At 42.7% G+C, this 20,454-nt stretch overlaps 1 protein-coding gene across 5 annotated transcripts in view; it reads right to left on the bottom strand.

Moving 5' to 3' along the window:
- SATB2 (SATB homeobox 2) overlaps positions 1-20,454 on the bottom strand; it is a 128,394-nt gene that overhangs the window by 31,015 nt on the left and 76,925 nt on the right. For all 5 annotated transcript variants that reach the window (XM_072342273.1, XM_072342275.1, XM_072342276.1 and 2 more), the window contains 3 exons: positions 19,715-20,187; positions 7,832-8,044; positions 2,998-3,153 (listed from right to left, as the gene is read on the bottom strand). In XM_072342273.1, coding sequence (XP_072198374.1) covers positions 2,998-3,153; positions 7,832-8,044; positions 19,715-20,187 — 842 coding nt within the window. The remainder of the gene's footprint in view (positions 1-2,997; positions 3,154-7,831; positions 8,045-19,714; positions 20,188-20,454) is intronic.

The following is a 20,454-nucleotide window of genomic DNA, read 5'->3' as shown; positions in this document are numbered from 1 at the left end:
TCAAAGTCTAAAATGAATGGCTTTAGACCTTCATGAATGTTGAGCCCCTAAAAGGAGTCTTGCATACTACCTCGATACCTCCACGTGGTCCTGCACCTTGTATCTATGTTGACTTGTGAGGTCCACGATTTGTACCCTCAGTTTCTATCAACTGCCCTTTGCTTTCATTGCTGAACTGATAATCTGCCACAACTTAGAATAAAGATGGCTACTTGTTAAATTATAAGTCAAATAACTCCACCAGTAGATGATGCCGCTTGCAATAACTGCTCTCAGTGGGTACTGATCTTGCTGTATGAAGACAGGAGCTGAAATGAGGCCTCCATTGGCTCTGGATTCTCTCTTGGGTACATGACATACAGCCCCACATATAAAATGTCAGAACAGCCCTGTCGGAGGTTCACTGGCTGCTAAAACTGTGAAGATCTCACAGCACCGTGGATTGCTGTTGACAGAAAAGCAGCGCCCAACACAACACATGCCTTGTTAGCAAACTGGAAGCCTCTCAGTTGTCTGGGGTGAGGGAATAATAGAGGAAGCCAGTGCAATGCAAGCCAGGCCTGTGGAGAACAGCAAGTGAACAAACCTTGGCGAAGAGTCCAAGTAAACCCTCAGACTAGCTCTTTTTTCCTTCTCTTTCAAACTCTCTTTCTTTTGTAAATACGAGCACTTTTCAATGTGCACTTCTCACCATGTAACTGAGCTGGTGAAATCAGCACCACTGTCATCAGGAGAGACTGCAACTGGCACAGCAGACCCATATAAAGCAATGGGAAAGCCCCACAGCCAGTTTTTAGGTAAGATGACACTGACTTTTCCACCATATCACAGTAGCACCCCTACACAAACAGCTATGTCCTTAGTTTCAGCACTACACTGCCCATGGGGGGCATGTGGCCGGCTGCAGGAGAGCATAGGCACACCCAGCCAGGCCAAGGGATGGGTCATGCAGGTGGGCTTTGGAGCTGGGGAGCCATGTACCACTAGGGTTTGGGGCTGCAGCTTTTCTCTCCCTGCCTTCCAGTTCCCTCACAAACCACTTTCATGCTCCAGCAGAGAGCTATGACATCTCAGCATGGCAAATGCTGGGTCATCCCAGGGAGCCAGTATTGCTTTGGCAGGGCTGTGAAACAAAAGAAACATCAGCCTGCGAAATGCTTCTTTATTTGCCTCTGTTGAAGAAACAAAACCTTTATGGGCAGTAACTCCGCTTTAAACGATAACATGTGTGTATCCTGTGCTTATCCTTTTGTATCTGGCTTCCAAAATCTGCCCTGTTCTTTTTCCACGTGAAAGACTATGAAGCTTATTTTTGTTTTGGTGCTGGTGTGCAACACAGCCAGAGAAACTGGCACACACTGAAGCTGGTGAGCCACCCAAATTATTGTTGGGTGGTTCAGACCCTCTCTATTTCAAGAAGCCTCTGGGTATAAGGACAGGAAGCTTACAAGCAATTTTAAGCCAAACTTCAGAGAATCTGGCATTCAGTTTGTGCTACACGCTCCTTATTAAAATCTGTCCAGTCCGGATTCTGGGTGGAACTTTGATATCTGCATGGAGTAAAGAATAAGGGGCACGTTTGCAAAATCAATTGTGCAGTTTTTATATTTACTGCACGTTTACCACATATGTCATTTATTACACAGTGGAAAACCGTTAAATGCACAGTAGTTGTGCCAAGTGGCATTATGCTTTTAACAGCTTTATTCGTTTAACAGCTCCAGTTCTCATTATATTTTGCCATGTGGTACATGAGATTTTTATGCATTTAACAGTTTAAGAGGGTTCCATGGTATTTTCCTTTCATGTATTTCATACTGTGCCTGGGATTTTGTTGGGGTGCTTAGGGGTTGTGGACTATAACCCCTGTACTTGGACAAGATAAAGCAAAAGGTAAAGAAAATTAATGATTAAATGAGGAAGGAAAAAAAATGGATCAGCCCTACAAATGCATGGGCACAAATACCTGTAACAAGGACAAGGCTCTCCCATGTGCTTTGATAGCCTTTGATGCTTTGTTTATATGCCTTTCAACTTCTTATTTTACATCTACTTTAATGACTACAATATTGCTTTCCTGCACAGAGGGAAAAAATGTATTTAGTAGTGTACATGCACCTCAGTGTTTCTAACCCTTTCACACAGAGGCATTTGTGCATTCTTGTGTGCACACTGATTCCCCTCCTAACACGACTGAGTAATTTCTTTCAGGATCAGAAGCAGCTTTTCTCACACAGAGTAAACAATTCTTTCCAATGGTCTCCATTGGAACCACTACCCGCTTGTGGTCCTTCCTACAAAAAACACTGTCCTCCTTTCCATGAAATTCGTACTGATACATTATATTTTTTTAAACAGTTGGATGAAATTTTTAAATTAATGGATTCTCTTCAAGAACTTCACTCCAGCCGAGGTTTGCCCACATGTATTTTTTACATCCAAGGTGAAAATTAACGCAGGAGAACACACTGCAGCGCCCTCTCATCCTTCTTTGTAAAAATGATTGGATTTGATGTGAATTGTTCACATGGCAATACCGCATGAAGCACATACAACATGAGGAAAAAAAGGAAACACCTTCCTAATATACAGTTTCCCATCACCTTCCTTCTGTTAATTACTTAAGAAAACAGGTGTTTGTTTGTTTTTTTTACCTGCGAAACAAGAAGGGTATCATCATTTTGGAAGGTCCTTGTCCTACTAATAGACACATAAGTTATACACTACAAGTGGGAAAAGATACGTGTGTTTGTACAAAATGGGGGGAAAGCTCAGCTGCGAGTCGGTCCTTTTCTCAGTCTATTTTAAAAGAAAAAGGAAACCACTTAAGCAGGCAAATGCCAGAAACACGACAGGTTCCCCAGAGATGAAGGTTATTATTATTGTATGAACAGATGTATTTTTATTGGTGGGAGGAGAATATAGGTCTAGAACCAACCCCAAAGTTGGCTTTAAAAAGAAAACCCCAAAAAGAACGAAATCCCCTCTACCACTCACCTGACTTTTATTGGCAGCCACTTTGGCAAACAGAGCTTGAGATACCTTGGCCCTTTTCATCTCCTGTTGGATCTCGTCATAAATGGCAGCTGTGATGTTGACGTTGGCGCCGTCCGCCTTAATGGGGAGGTCTGTTGTTGGTGTCGAGGTTTTGGCCTACCAAGAGACCATGAAAATAATAATTAAAAAAGTGCTGCTTTCAGCCCAGCCATCTGTGCAGAAATTATCAAAGGATTTCAGTCAGCTGATGCCAAACTGCATTAGCTACAGAGGGACACTTCCTGTCCATTATTCTAATCAGGTTAATTGTGATTGGAAATAATTGCAGTGCATTCCTATAGGACATACAAGGCCCTGTCAACTCCCCCCCTCTCCCTCTCCCAGCATGTTTATTGAGCAGCTCAACAACACGATAGGTAGCCGGGCGCTCGGCTGCAGGCAGCCACTGAAGTTTGCTCTGCCAGCTAGCTGCCACGGCACTGACACCAGCCTCTACCTTCTTCCTCCCCTCTTTAAAAGTGGCCTACACCTTGGAGGAAGAGCCAATTCTCCCAGAAAAAATGAGTAAATGGGTAGAGGTCTCTAAATAATAAATTATTACTCAATTTAATGCACTCCCTCAAGTCTCTCTCATCCTTTATTAAAACTATACGTATGTCATTTGAGTATGTATGGTTTCCCAGCCTTATCATCATTATGCTGGCCAGACAGTCACCTAATTTCACCTAGGAAATCAGTGGAAATGAAAAAAAAAAAAAAAATCATTTCATAAAGCTGGGCTTTGGCATGCCTTTGATGTGCTGCCCTCATTCTCCTAAACTCATATTGAGATTTTGTGTATTCCACTGCACTCCTTTTAATTGAATGATTTCCCATCAGCTTCTGTGACAAATGAAGGACAATAACGGACGCTGCCAGTACCTTCTCCAGGCTGGACTACCCCTGCAAGGCTGCTATCAGTATGCAGGCTTCTATGAGATTTTTATTTTAAAGCCCCTCAGCCACGGCCAACCTCAGATGGTCGAGGCAGGTGAGGGACGGGGGCAGCACTCAGAGCACCAGCAACCCCCTGGAGCTCATATCTCATTTGCCATGGCTGATCCTTGAACTCCTACATCTTTGAAGGGAAATACATAGGTTACTGACATAAAATCCCCATTTTCTCTTGAGATGTCAAAGGCTTAGGAAACAAACTAAGCTAAGTCACAAGGCTCACACTTCCAGATAGCTCGAAACCCCCCATAAACCCTGGTGATATTCAGATACCTGTCCCAATCAGAAGCCTTTTCAGCTGGCTCCTGCCATTGTACCACAGTTGAAGGCTTCTAGAGTACATCTAATATTAATTTTTAACTAGGCAGACATGCCCAAATGCCTATTTGTTAATGAGAAGGTTAACTAGGCAAAACCAAGCCTTCTGAACTTCTTCATTTTGCTTTCCTCCAAATCTTCCTGTCCCTAACATCTTTTCTATTCCAAGACCCACATTAATAATGGAGCCAAAATTCAATCAAGACAACAATCTAATCACTCTTCCTACTGCTTGCAGATAGTGCTTGCCTTCGTCAACCTGTATCTCCTCTCTTTCTGAAGACAGTCTAGGAATCAGGAGCAGCTCACTGTGCACAACCTACACAGTGGTACATGGCACAGCAGCCAACTGAACGCATGCACCCTGCTCAGAAAGGGCCCCCTACAACTTTGAGACTCCTTGGCTTGTTTCCTGACTGTTCCAACACAACAGGGCTCTCAGCACACTACCCATAAAGAACGGGCTGGAGATTTTTGCATCTCTGCATTAAGACAAGGGTAGGAGCACAGCTGGGGCAGACCGGAGCCTGTGATACCCTGGCATCACTGGAGGCCAAGGCCAAACTCATCCACAGGCCCTGACAATGGGTGGGTACAGCACCGTGGATGGACCAACAAATACAGCAAGCTCCAAAATTCAATCCTCAGAGATAGATAAGAGATAGAGCAGTTGTGAGGAACACAGGAAAACAATGAAGAGATCATGGAGAAAAAAAAGGACTGTCCAAATCTGGTGGGATTTATTTACTGGAGGGTAACTGAAGACATTGTAGCTCCATGAAGGGAATAAAGAGATCCCTCCCAGGCAATGGAGCCTTCGGCTAGCACAGTGGCTGAGGTCAACAAAGCCTGAAAGGAGAGACCTGATATTCTGAGAACAAAATTAGCATATAAAGGAAAGTTTTGAAACACATCTTGCCCTGCATAGATCTCCTGCACTGCCAGCTCCGCAGCCAGAGGTCAGGAGCCAGCCTGCCCTATGCACCCTGAAAGCTGGGCTCTTTTTTATTTAATCACCAGAATAGGTAGGACAACTGCCAAGCAGAAATATCACAAACAAGTGTTTAATGCCAGAGGCCTGGATTCAAAATTGATCTTCATATTAACAAGAAGTTTGCCCTTATTGAAGTGCCTCACTGCAAATGGTGGGGTGGAGGAAAAAAAAAAAGAAAACAAAAAAGGGTTTGTAATCACAATGCTAGAATGCTGAAGTCCCAGCAGTTACTGCTGCTCTTCAACAGAGAGAACAGTGCTGGCAAAGGGTATGCAATAACCTTTAAAAGCTCAGAACCTCTTCCCCCAAGCACTTGCATCCTCTTGCTAGATGAATCTGCTGCTCTCACCTCCGCATTGGTGCTAGATCACATCTGTCTGTGCTTGGGGAATACCCTGAGGGGCTTTGGGTTCCAGAGCCATGGAGTGACTCCTCGTGCTCATGAGCCCACCTCCACGGCTGTCCCAGCACTTAACCATAGTCTATCCAGCACACTAAAAAAAATATTCCCAGAAGTACTGCCTCAAGAGATTGGTATCTATGGAAACCATGTTTCAAAATGACATTAAATCAACTTCTTCAGCACTGTAACGTAATTCTTGAAAGGCCAGCATAGTTCCTCCTCACTGGTTACCACTGCGACCTCCAAAGCACCAATATCTGGGGCATACAACACATTTTCCTGGGGAGGTAATGTTGCAGGATTGCTGCATGGTATATGAACAGGATACTTGTCTCACTGGGACCAATACCAGGCATATGGGGAAGCACAGTAGCTGAGCTGCCTGCCCAGGAGCTGGGAAGCAGCCTAATTTGCAGAGGTGTCCAAGTTGTCAAAACAGCACCTGTGCTGACTGGTGCTGGCCCTCAGAGGACTGGGGAAATTTTATCCAGCGGGCACAAGACAAGCACTTGGTACAAAAAGGTTTCTGCATTGCTTTTGGTGATTAAAAATCTCACAGTATTCTACCAGATACTTTGAGAAAATAAGGGAAGGGCGAGCTGCTTTATATTTCTAGTGTACGGTTTGCTAACAATACTCTTAAAAAGAAGGACAAGATTTTCCTTACTTAAAGCTGCCACAAGAACATGGGGAAGATTTGTTATTTTGACAGAGGAAAGAGACAGAGTGACAGATCTGACAGAGATCTGATTTTCATTTTCACTGGACTGCATCTAACTCACCCATTTCTTTCTGTTGTGCGTTTTTTTTCAATTAATACTATTCTATTCAACTTATGAAATATACTGCACTAAATATTAGCAGTAGTAAGCTAAGTCTTTCATGAAAATATAAATGCAGAAAGAGTTTACACTGTTTAGATGTTAAAATAGTTCTCTTCAGAATTCTGCTTTCACAGAAAGATAACTAGAAACAGTTCAGAGTTATGCAACAATGAATTTTGCATATTACAAAAAAATCAGCACTGAATTCAGCTTGGCAAGATATGCTTGCAGTGAAAGCAGTTCTTTATATCATGTGTAGCAGTAAAGTCCACCCAAATACCTGAGCTGAGCTCAACAGTTCCTACAAAATCAGCACACCTTAAGGACGATCCGTGTGCCTTTAACCCCCTGCCCCAAGACACTTGCTTATTTTTAGCAGCTGCAGCTCCAGTATTCAGGATGAGAATTGCTCAGTAATATTATAAGCATAGTTAAGACATGCACTGCCTGAGAGAGCACCCAGAGACTCTGCTGACTGTATGACTGTGGAAGCACTAGAGCAGGAGGGTTAAAACAGCCTGTTTATGAAAGATGAAGAGAAGTGCTAGACTTGAGCTGTCACATCTGCACAGCTAGAAATTTCAAACTCAAGTTACACAAATGTCATGACAAGAGTTAATGGTTGTCTCTGTGCAAGCACCTTTTCCTTTTTGGGGTATATGTATGGGACAGCAAGAAGCCTGGCTGAAGTGTGGATATACCATGACAGTATAGTACCTGGATGTTCTTTCTTAGTGCAAGGAAACAACTTACCCAGAGAAGTGGATAGGAACAGAATGTTAATAAACCTGAATAGTTAAAGCAACTGGTTAAGAGCTGCAAAGCAGCATCTCCTGTCCTAGCACTGTGCCCATCTCTACTTTCTGTACTTCAAATAATTACTAGTGTACACTAACTAAAGGACTGTCATTTCCTAGGCAGAGTGCACTAATCTCTAACTGTTGGCTCCTATTCACTGCATGACAGAGCACTAAGACAAACAGTTATGTAAATACTTTCTAAAACGTAGTCTAAAAAACCCTGTCTGGAAAGCCCAGAAGTGCCCATTCAGGTACTAAAATCACAGACCCTTTTTTGCATTTATAGCATTGATCAAAGCTAGAATCATCACTAAGATTTGTTGCAATTCAATAAACACAACAATAAACTCAACAGCCTCTCCAAGACCTTATAAAAGGATTTCCACAACTCACCTGGGCAAAGGGAGCAACATACAGGGGAAGGGCAGAGAGAAGCTCCTTCCCTGGATGAATATTAGCACAGGGCCGCATAACAAACAGGTAACAAAGGATCAAGTCTTACCTGGGGGGTTCTAGAGGAGCTTGGGCTGCTGGCAGCTGAAGACACCATGCTCACATTAGGGTTCATGCTTCTCTCTCTCTCATCCTGATAGATTCGATCCCTTTCCGAGTCAGGCAAGTTGAGGAAATTCTGCATCGCCCTTAAGTTTACCAGGAGGGACTGGGAAGCTGTCCGAGGGTCTTCTTCTTTACGCAGGATCTCAGACAACAAGCCCTGGTTAAAAAAAAATGGTAAAGGTCCAGTCACATGGTAGTCTTTTAAATTTGTTCAGAAAAACTGAGAGCCTACATCAGAATCATAGCCTCTTCCACAGGGGATATTTTGTAGGAAAGCGCTTGTCTTCTAAGGGCTGGAGTTTATTTTGCGACTGTCCTATTCTGGCACTGTAATAAGCATATGAAAAAGCATCTGAGCATAGAAATCCTGAATACGGAGGCAGGTGAACTGGGTAGAAGAAACTGCAGTTACCACCAGGTGCTTGCAGCAAATATTTTAGGAGCTGTTAGATGTCTCCCTCTCCCTCTCTCTCTGTCTTTACTTGATGCTGGGAATGCTTGGCAGGCCTGCTCATCTTTGACAAATCTGCCAAGTTTGGTAAATTTAGTTTCGACATTTAAGCAGTGCAGGAGGTTTATAAAGAAAAACATTTGGTTGGGTTTGATGTTACAGTCCGTTCATTTTGGTTTGGACACTTGTTTCAGACAGGAGAAAATGCAGTAAATAATAAAGTCTTAGAATATAGCTCTAGGGATTTAACCTGTTATTTTATGCCTTATTTTAAAACATCATAGGCTTCTTTCTGCAACAACAAATTAACACTATGTTCACCTATTTTTAACAAAAACTGTTCTGCCAAGAGGTAACCAGCACAGCATTTTATAAAATAAATAAATGAGTTGGAGAGAGAGGAAAATAACATTAAATGAGGCTTAAATCTAATGACGAGATTAAAGTAATGCATAACTGCAAGCACAGCTTATCTGGAAGTCAGGACACAACATACAAGCCGGGATGGGGGCCTACACTAACCACTAGAGCAAAGCACATTCCACACACGTTCTAGAGGCACCCACCACATCCCCACTTCTCAAGAGGCCATTTCACTCCCAGAAGCGGTAACAGTCCCCTCCTGAGCCAAATGCTCACATACACTGATGTACAATGAAGCAGTGCTGCAAGCCCGAGGCCACCACGAGAGCTGCGACCTTCAGCCACAAAGGGGACGAAGGGCCCCACCACAATTCAGCCACAGCTGCTGACATTAATGTTTTGCACCACTGCTGCACAGCCGCGACTGAGGCAAGCTGCCTCACAAGCACTTCTTTCTTGTAAGGAAAACGTTACCAGAAAACAGCCACCCAGTCAAAACCCTATAATATTCAGCCTATTTTCTTCCATACCAGAGAGTCTCCCCAGAAAGACTTGTTAAAACACCAGTCATATACAGTTAAGTAACGTGCAAATGCCAGCATATTTGTTATTTACTGATCTTACTGAAAAGAATTCCTGACAAAACCAGCAGTCAAACAAGTGTCCGTATCTTCTTTTATCCGTTATTTGCTATTGAACATCTACATTAAAAGACATATGTGCAAGCTCTGCTTCAGCAGCAGGTATGTCTGAAGAGCTTGAAATAAGCTCTGTAGGTAACCTGCAGGTAGGCTGGACACAGTTGACCTTTTCAGCTCCTAATCTAGGCAATAAAGAGAAGAGCTTCCCCTTCATGGTTTTCCTGCAGATCCCAGATGGCTCAGACTGGCCTGGAGCCATGGCAGGACCCTCAGACCAGGAATGGGAGGAGGAGGCTAGAGGGAGACTGGCTGGTGGAACAGACCCACACCGGTGCCAGGCAGACCCTGGTGTTGCTTCTGTCACTCTGCAGACCTGACACAGGCATGAGCTTGTACCCAGACTCCTTAGAGCTTACCATCCCTCAGGGAAACTAGGGATGTTCGTTAAAAAAAATTACATTTGCCAGACTCACACACTGCAGATGAACAGAAACAGGACATTTCAGAAGGCTGAGCCTGTGACTTCAGGCATTCCAAGATCAATACAGCATGTCCCTATTATAATTTCCCCTTAAAGCCAGTGGAAAATTCTCAAAAGGCAATAAACAAATATCAATTCTACAGATTCTCTATTTTTTTCATTTTCTAGGTCTTAAAGGATATTTAACTTTTTTTTTACGCCCCCCCTCCCCCCCCCCCCCTTGGGTCAGCTTTCAAAAATTAATGGGGTTGTGGAAAGAAAGATTCCTGAAAAAGCTTCTGGAGCTGATTCTAAGACCACTTTTTCTCCTCCCATCTTAGCCTTGCTGAATTTATAGTTCAATTTCAAAAATGGAGAGCAGAAACATATGTGAAAGCATGCCAGCAATTACTTTTCAATGCCGTCATCGACTCTGTATGTAAATCAGGGGCACACAGGTACATGTGGCTCAGTAATGGCACTGACAAGACATCTCACTGCTTGATACACCAGCTCTGGGCCTGGGGGCTCCAACTTGGCACCAGAAATGGCACATCATGGGACAGAGTTGTGGTTCTGACCCTTAATTTGTGCCTTGTGTTTTTATGAAGATCTCCTTTACAGAGGCATAGTAGTTTTGCACACCGCATCTTAATCATCAGACCCTGCACCACATCAGTGGTCACTGGGCCCTGCCCCAGTGCTCATTTCAGACTTGCAGGTAGGAAGTCTGGCTGCAACAAGTGGTCTGCGGCTCAGCTGTAGTAGGCAAAGCACTTTGACAGGTCCAGAATCATGTCAACAGCAGGACAGATAACAACAAAAACAACTCAGAGGGAAAAACCTCCTGTCCTAATGCAACTAAAGATAAACAGTGCTGGTAAACAACAGTGGTTAGATAGCTGAGCAGTAGAGTAGAACAATAAAATTAAGTGTCTTGAGAGCAATAACATTTACAATAATATAATTCTGAGCTACTGAAGTATACACAAACTAACCAGAGAGCAACATTATAAAAATAAAGTGATATTAAATAATCCGTTCAGCCTTTTTGTCACCTGCAACAAATTAGGCTTTCAATATGCAAAACATCTTCCTTCCAGAAAAACAAATGATCGTGATTTCATTTAATTGTAATTTAATGAGGCATAATTTATTTTTTAAAGTGATATACACCAGGTGTGTGGTGGGGAAACTGGCCCAGCCAGCCAAACCCTACTGATTCTATTTCTGAGAAAACCCTAAAGCCAGACAGAGAATGTTTTCATTCCTGAAAACTATATTTCTGCTGGAGGGGTTGAGGGAGGGAAACCCACAGCATTCGTACTTCTGTTATAAAATCCCATTGGCCAAATTAGCTCATCTCACGTGAAAGTAAATAAATAAATAAATAACACTGGCAGTTCACAGAGCAATCAACTCTGCAAACCTAAGAGAAGATCCTCGGGGACTAGAAAGTCTTGTACTGATTTTAAGTGACCAAGCAGGTCTCCTTTACCAAACACAGCTTTTAGGCTGAATTTCAGGTTAGGTAGCTTATTAAAATCTTTGCTTTTCCACTCCTGGGCATCACTTCTAAGCCAGTTACTGAAGAGTCAATGGATGAAAAGCTGAACAGTGCCCAGGCTCTGCTCACAGCTAAGCTGAGCTTAGAAAGCATCCCAAGGCAAGGACTCTGCGCAGGCAGTTTGGTTTATGCTTGGAATTGACACTATTTTTTAAACCACACACTGGATCCCTAATTGACTTTTAAAAAAGTAGTAGCCAGAGGTAGAGAAAGGAGCACACATCCAATCAGAATAGAAAAGGATCTGGAGCTATCTAAGGTAGGAGCAATTTTGACTGTGTTTTTTTTTCAAACAAGCAGAAATATAATCTTTCAAAAACAATTCAGCAAAGTCACTATCTTGGGGGTTTGCCCTGCACTCATCCTATGAAACCCCATTTGTGAACTCATGTTTTTTTACAAGATACAGAATTTCCAGAACAAACATGTCAAACCTCACAGACAAGGAATCTTTTTCAAGCAGCTTCTGAAAGAAAATGCATTACAATGGAACCAACTCCTCCCTCCAAAGGACCAACTAAGTAGCCTTTGAGGTCAACACAAAGGCTAGACCAGAGCCCATGGAAGACAAGTTAAGTCTTTTTGCTTTCTTCCCAAAGGGCTTTGGTTTAGGCTTGTAAAGGCATAAATGAGGTCTCAGTGGGACAGCAGACTGCACTACCAGTGACTTAAGGAAGGACAGTTTTGCAACTAAGGCTTTTCAAAAGTAGTCTGGATCAGGTTGAGGAGGTCATACTGAAGCAAAGCTCAGCCACTGATGTCCTGGAGACAGAGGAGGGTGAGGGCCATCAGGAAGCTGAGGACTCACAGCACTGGCCAGCACCTCACGCATATCAAGTTCAGTGCCTCAACCAGGAGGCTGTGTGTTCTGTAGAAGATTATATACATACAAAGAACTAAAAAAGCATAAACACTTTTTTCATAGTTTCTGTGGATTTGTGCTTATCCGTACTTCAGCTACTGCCAAGAGCAACAGTGAAAATGCTGAAAATATTGCTTCTGTAGTACTCAAAGCCCAAGCAGCACATGTAACCAGCTATCTCAATGGAAGAGCTATTCTGGTTCCCTTCAGGTATAGATGTGATCGATTAGGATCAGAAAGTGTAGGCATTTAACAAGACCAAAATCTGAACCTCCACAACCGGTGCAATAAGCCTGTCCCCTCTCAGCATCCTCATTCAGCATGAAAGATCCATTTCCAGCTTGGGAAGGCAGCATCCCCGGAGAGCCACTGGTTAGCTGCTCCTTCCTAGTGACCTACACTGAAACCTCACTTCAGTACGCAACAAGAAACTTGGTTTGGCCAGGCAGGAATGACTGTATTTAAAGTTGCCTCCTACTTGCAGCTGAAAGCTGAGGTTGAAGGTCAGTCTGTGGAGCTCTGCAGAAGCACCAACTTCTCATCAACCTTCCAGGAAAGAAAGCAATTCCACCTGCCACGTTTTTCTTGTGCCAGGACAAGCTTTTACCATGACATTTCTTTGGTATTTGTCTTCTGTGCTGAATAAGATGCACTGAACATTTTTGAAAAGAATTCTCTTTGCCTATGCAGAACACAACAAATTCTATGGGAAGTACTTGCTTCTTAGGAGTCCAGTTCATTTTCAGACACAGCTTTGCTTCCATTCCCTTGCATCTCTTCCTAACTTCATCTAGGATAGAAAGCAGAAGTGCTAGACATTGCTTACAAATGCTTATCCTGGCAATGTGTCCAGTCCAATTTTGTGCAGCAAAATTCATTTAGATAATCAGTGGAAAATTTCAAGTTGTTAGCCAAACCAAGCACCTTCAGATCTATCCTGTCACAGTTTCCATCACACAAAACTGTATTTGCACCCATTTCCCTGACCAACTCTTTCTGTCTCAACCTGAAAAGCGTCTGGTGCAATGCTCTTGTCCGTTTACGTGAGCTACAGAAGTCAAAGAACTTTGTGCAGTTTTCCATCGGTGTGAACAGGAGATCAGCTGTCTCATAACACCCTCAGTGCAGTTGAATGCATTGCACCAATCTCCCATTAAAAAACAAAACAAGTCTCCTGATCCTCAGATTCACTGTCTACAGCCAAAGCATGAGCTGCGTTCTTGAACTCATTTAACTAATGCTAAAATACATGCATCTCAGGAGAGACCTGCTTAGGCATGCAGCACTTAGAGGCTGATTTGAATAAAACTTATACAGGGTTCAACTATGACAATTTGATTTTTATTATTAAAAATGAAGTGTTTAAATCCTCAAAGAAAATGCCTTTATTGCATTAGTTTAATAAAGTCTCTTTTTTATTACAGTATTTCTTTTTATTAGGGAAAACAAGATGTGCATGTGGAGCTGAATGTGGATGCATGAAGAAAAGCAGGCAGAGAAGGACACACCACCTGCAGCCACAAAGTGCCACCATTTGTAACATGCACATCAAACCTTTGTACTGAAACATGCTGGAAAGTGAGCAGGACGCCCTGCTCGTGCACACCGTCCAGCCGTGTACTTGCTCCCAGGCTCAGGACTCCTGTGCATCAGCTGAGCAGGCAGCAGCCGCCTCCGACAAGCACACATTCTGAAAGCCTGACTCACATGCTACTTAAGATCTTTTCATTCAGCTTATTGAATACAATTAACTTAATTGAAACTGAAATTTTGGGCAGTGCAAAACCCACTGTTGGAACAAATATCCCATGTACTAAAAATCTGCAATTTATTAAATTAAGCACTTCCCTTACAGACTGCCTTCTTTCCTGTGAGTACAACAGAACGCTGCTTGTGCCACATTACACAGAAGAATAAAACAAGGAGGCAGCAAGAAACGGTTTCATGCAACAAGAGAGAGTTTTCTATGGGGAAAAAAAAATGCAACAAAAAATCCCCCCACAAAAAAAAAAAAAAACAACAAAAAACAAAACCAGAACCCTCACTAATTGAAAGTCTGCGCACAATGGGACAGACACCATAGCAATGAATGCAGCATGAATGTCTCACCAGATAGTAGGCAGAGAATGAAAGCTGCACATCTTTCTCTCACTTAAGTCAAAGGAAGAATTACTTCCAAGAGGAACTCTGCCCAGGATTTGGCTCACAAGCAAGCAGAGGTGGAAGCATTAGCTATTTCAGCAGAGCATATTTCCAATCTTAAAAACCCTCTTAAGGGACCCAGTTCTGTCCCTGCTCCAGTCTGGGGAAATTTTGCCAAAGAAAGCAGAATTAGGCGCGAATGAAGAATTGCCACCCACTTCCCCCTCTGTTTGCCTCCAAAGATTTTCTTTGGAGTTCCCTCACCAATCACTCCGTTTGCCCTCAGAGCCTCCAAGTCCCTCCACACCTGACTTGCTGCATCTTTGCATGCCAGGCAGCGTTACTGTCCCCTTCCTCGTGGCAGGAGCTGTGGGCAAGACTTGCCCACAATCACACCAGGAGCTGGGGCACTCAGAACTGAGCCTGCATTTGCCTGCACCTCAGCCCACTCCTGCAGCCAAGGAATGGTAGAATCCCTCAAACAAGATGAATCAGTTTATTTTATTTCATTACAGATGTCACTACATCTGAAGTTGGTAGAGTTTCCCCCTCCCTGTTCTGTTACTTGATTTTACCCAAAAAACGCCCACTAATATACAGGAACTGACCTGCCTTTCTGTCCACATGCTAGAAAGCCAGCTTCCCCATTGCTAACAATTGAGAGAGCAAGAAAAAAGAGGGTTAGATGCAGCCAGCTTTCTTTGGGAAAAGAGTTACACACATCCCAAACATGCCTGCTCCTCCAGCTTTCTTAGATCTGGCACCACAACCGTTTCATTCAAAGAGCCTCAGGTTCACGGATATTCCCAGTTTGTGAGGCTGCTCAGTAAAACAAGCACTGGCCATTCGCCCAAACATTTTACTAGTTTTGGCTATTGTGTCAAAACATTGGCAAAAAAAGATGCGTTAAAAAAAAAAAAAAAAGATATAAACAGAAAACAGTCTATAGGCTTTTGAGTCGATGGGGTACTCCCAAAGTGGAGAAAGGCAGTTCCCTGATCCAATGATTTAGGGTGTCTGAACCCTTATAAAAGTAACCATCCACCCCTGAATGAGCCTGCAGCAATGAGGGATGCCCAGAAAGCAGTCACAAGAGGAAAAAAAGTTCATTTTTCTCATGCATAGCAGGGTTCAAATCCCCTGCTTTAAAGCTATAGATTTTGAAGAACACAGATTACTTTGGTTAAAAAAAAGAAGAGCATTTTCATGCACTTCCTTTAAACAAGTCCTCCCTTACCTCTGTATGCATCACTTTGTGCCCACTTATCAGTACTCAACAACTTGTGACACCGCAAGCTTTGGTGACACCAGCCTTTCAGTTGCAACTTGGATGCTGCATTAGGAGACACTATGGCACAAAAGGGAGAGAGTGCAATGACTCTCTCCAGAGGATGCTGAAAATTCCCATGTGCATTCTCCTCCAGGAACAAGTCAGTAGACTTAGTAGTAATTACATCAGCAAGAAACTGCATCTCTTGCCCCAGCAACGCCACTGAACACCTTCACCATAACCAGCTTCCTTCACTGCCTTGACTCACACCTCCCTCTTTGCCTGTATGACTGAGGGTCTCCATGGCCACCTTGGAGAGTAGGAAATGATGGCAGCTTAATGCAGGCCAGGAATACAAACATCTTTTCTGCTCTGTCCTACCTGTCTGTATCTCACAGGTTCCAGTGGAGCCCTAACATGCAGCACAACAGTCCCAGTACCACTCCTTAGGCTACGTAACACATTGACAAACTTGAATAGCACCTCAACACATTTCACACAGGAGAACCATGCCTGCAGTCCAGAAATGCAGTGCTGCTGGCATCAGTGAGAATGTATAAAGACTACGAGGATGCTTTTCCAACATATACCATTCATAGGTAACACGAACAATGCTAGTGGGCACAGTCATTTTAAATGTTTTGAAGGTTATGTAGTAGTTTCTCCCTTGTTGGGAACAGTGCTATTAAAAACACCTTCAAGAAAGAAATTCTCTCCTGGGGGTTGAAGAAATCTCTTCCAACTGTCCCAAACTGCTAAATAAGTAAGCAGTTAGATTTTGCAACAGGGTGAATTAAAATTGTGACATTGATTCTCCAGCAATAAAGTAAAAAGAAGGCACGGAGATTAGCCCAAGGCATTTACTCAAGCATCAACTAAACACACTTCGAGGGTTTTTGATACCCAATTGCAAATAAATCTCAAAATGTTCATTTTGTAACTTTCTGTTTGAAAGAAACCCTCTTCATGGTCAACACAGCCAGAGCCGATTCCTAGCCAAGCATGCTGTGCTGCAGTCCTGGGCACAAAGCAAGTACTGAGCTTCCCACCTCAGTGGGACTGCAGTGGCAGGTCTGTGTCCCAGGAAATGCACAGCATTTGTGACAGAAACCAAAGCACTTTATTTTCACATGTGCAGACAACAAGATGGCCACAGGCATAAGGAAATAGCATGTCTGAAGCTATGACCTTTCAGCTTTTAGAGGAAGGCTTGGATGTCTCACAAATCATGCAACTGTACCTCTCCATCTTCTGACCATCATTCCTTCCCACACACACATATATGCATACATACATGTGTCGGCCATTTGTTCCAATGAATTTAGCCTAGTTTGGATCAAAGCTTCCTCTACTTCATTTAACAGATTTGCTCAGATGGAAGGTCTCAGGGGAGAAATAATGTTCACAAGAAGGGGTTTTTCAGCACTGAGTATATAGGTCATTGGACTTGAAAATAAATTAGAGAATAGTTTATCTATTAAGCAAGTCTCACAGTACATATTTCATGAAGCTATACTTAATTATAGGCTAATGTGTGCTGCAGAACTACCATGAAGAAGGATTAAGCAGTGGCCCATAATGCAGTGATTAATACAATTATTTGCTGGCTGGCACACAGCATCTATTCTTTGATATCATAATGAGAAATAACAGGGCTTCAGTTTCTAATCCAAACATTTCCAGAGAGAAATGCACAGATTCCCATGTTTCCTGAGAAGACTCAGAAAACGGAATGAAAGGAGTTAAGGGCAGATGTAAACTTCCACATAAGGAAGTTCCACTTCTCCACCACGGGTGTTTGGGATTATCCCACACCTTCTACCGTGGAGTGGAAGGCTGAGCACCTCTTCTTACTACTTGGGGTAACAGACTCTGACCTGAGGGGAGACTGATTAGAGTTGGAAGTAAAAGCTCAGGACAGTAATCCATAAATATGCAAATCCACTATTTAGCTGCAGTGATAACTCATAAGGATGTAATGCATTGCACATAAGGTTCACTGGTCTTTTAGACTAATGAAGCACAGCTCTGAGATGAGCAACACTTTTAAAGATGTTTGAGACTAGCCTGTTCTGAAGTCACTGTAGTGTAGTACATCATATTATGTATAATGGAAGACTGAGAAGTAGACAATTTCTTTACTTTTATATAAAATCAAAGTGTCTGATAACTTGCAATGAAGTGGTCTTCTTTTTTCTTTTTTTTTTTTTTTTAAGTGAAAGCTGGGGAAGTTAGTGCGATCTGAAACAAATATCAGCAGGACAGGAGGATGAACAAATCAGTGATTCTAATACCCTAGAGTTACACATCATTTTGTTTACTAGTCTCAAGTGTAAACTGGTAGGTAGGACAGAGCATTACGTTCCATTTCCTGGTGCAGTCCTGTCCAGGGCTGCTCAGGTCTGTGCTCCCAGTGAGTGAGCTCAGTCTGAACACACTTGTGAAGTACAGAAACACAAAGAGACATTGCCTCAGCTTCCAGGAGCAGCACGGTGCTTTCTCCACTGTATTGTGCAGGACAACAGCATGCAATTCCTACACTGGCTTGGTGCAGTACAAATATGCCAAATAAACAACAAGAAGAAAACATACTGCAGCTTCCTCAGTCTGCATTCTGATAATCTGTGCTGCAGTCTCTGTCATGGCTGCTATTAAACACCATACATGGATGAAAAACTGTGCAATTACTAGAAAAAGAGCAGAGTGGTCTCTCAGAAATGCCTGCCTTTTCACTGCTGCCTTTGGAAGTCAAATGCAGTGTTCAGTCAGGGATAGGCAAGGTGAGGGGTTTCCTAGACACACAGAATAAAACATTGCCTCCTTTTAAACACTACAACTGAACGGCCAGTTTAACACACAATTTGTTTGACAGCTTGACAGGGATAAACTTGTGGTCTAGTGACAGATTTGAGTATTACTAATCTGTCCCAGTCTAGCTAAAGCAAAACATCATGTTCAGTGACAATAGCACAACCCTCACCAGCGAGGTTAACGTTGACCTCTCACTCAAGTGTAGAATGTGTCATTCTGTCAATACCATCTACCTTGATTATAATAGGCTTTATATACAACAGGTTACGATCTCAGAAGTATGAAAAGCTTTTCCAAATTAAAAGCAGGATTTTAAAGAGGAAATACTCATACATTCCTATGTAGTTTTCATTCGATATCCTCAAGGCTAACCCCAGAACTCAAAGACATGTTGATTGAACATGAATGTTTTTTCTGAGTGCAGTCATCTTATGAATTTAATAGAAAAAGGGAAGTAATAAAAATGTGCTCCATACTTTAATTAGTTCCCTCATAATATGGCATTTCCAAAATGGCAAAGCCAAAGAAAATCATTAATCCAGGAGAATGTACAAAAGCACTGTATGGCCTTACATTTAGACCTCTGGCAGACACATACATACGTGGCCCTTGTCTTCTCTTGCTAATATGCATTCACCTAGGGTACTCCAGGTGCTAGGCTTATACTGATGCTACTGTGTAATCATATTAACATCTGAATTTCAATATTTGAGTGAGAAAACCTGTGTCAGATGGGTCAGCTGCAAATGGCAGATATCTTTTCCAGCAATCAATTGTCTCTTATGCAGCTGGCACCAAGACTATCTCTAGGCCTATGAACACTTGTCTTACTTCTGTGTCAGTAGCCTCTGGTAGAAGTTGTGCAATCAACAGTAGTTACTGCAAGAAGGAACTGAGAAATTGACATAAACTAAAAGATGCTACTGACTCCCATTGTCTCTTGTTCCTGGCCATTGGTCAGGACAGATGTGGAAGTTCATAACCACAAAGAAGAACTCAGGGAAGAACTCATGCCAGCAGAATTATAACTACAGAACAAACCTCAGGTAACAGCACTGGGGTAAACAACTTCAAGCAAACAGCTGTTCTATGAAGAAACAGTCTTGCTCAATCATACCAATGAGACTGGTGAAAAAATAGTGGATGGTTTGACCTGTTTCTGTGGTACACTTTGCCTTGATCTGCAACAACCACATAGCCCCACAAGAGTCATAACTTTGACCCCTCAGCACTTCTTGGTTATAGAACAGAAATGGATACCTGTGTGCGGTTGAATGCTACTCTTGCAAAGACAGCTTGAGATACACTGGCTCTCTTCAGCTCATCTCTGACTTGCTGGTAAATATCTGGAGAGACTTCCACCGATGAATTTGATGGCTCTGGTTTGACAGCTCTAGGGATGGGTGGATGATTCAAGAACTGCTGGTTGATAGCTTGTGGGTGCTGGTGAGCCAATAGCCGGCTGACGGCAATCTGTTGGTTTATCAGATGGGCCATTGCTATCTGCTGCCTCACAAGTTGTGGACTGAGCTGAGGAGACAGGAGCCCAGGGTTTATCATTGTCTGCATCGTTGGCACTTGGTTTCGGATTGGAGTACTGTGGTGAATTTGGCCATGAGGAGACTGTTCGTTAGTTTTTCCCAAAGTTGCCAGTTGGTTGATATTTGGTAAGTGCATGGGACGTTGACCAAGAACACAATAGTCTGAAAGGTTTTCTCTTTCCACTCTTTCCACTGTTAAAAGAGAAAAATTATTTTGCTGTCATTTCAGTTGCCACTTACAAGAGGACTATTTGGGTAAGGATTACTCCAGGTGTATAGCACCCATTTTAGTTTTCAAATCTGCACTTGCATAAAAGCAATGCAAAAACATAAAAAAAGCAGTACAAAGTAAGAGCAACAATATTTAAGACACTTTCATCCTTCTTAGGTTTCACTTGCTGTCCTTAGATAAAACTCCTTATAAAACTGGTAGCAGGTGTCTGTTCCAGCCTCATTTCC

Source organism: Excalfactoria chinensis, chromosome 7, assembly GCF_039878825.1.
Source record: "Excalfactoria chinensis isolate bCotChi1 chromosome 7, bCotChi1.hap2, whole genome shotgun sequence".
Lineage (NCBI taxonomy): Eukaryota > Metazoa > Chordata > Aves > Galliformes > Phasianidae > Excalfactoria > Excalfactoria chinensis.
Note: the sequence above shows the minus strand (reverse complement) of the source record. Positions and strands in the feature narration are given on the sequence as shown.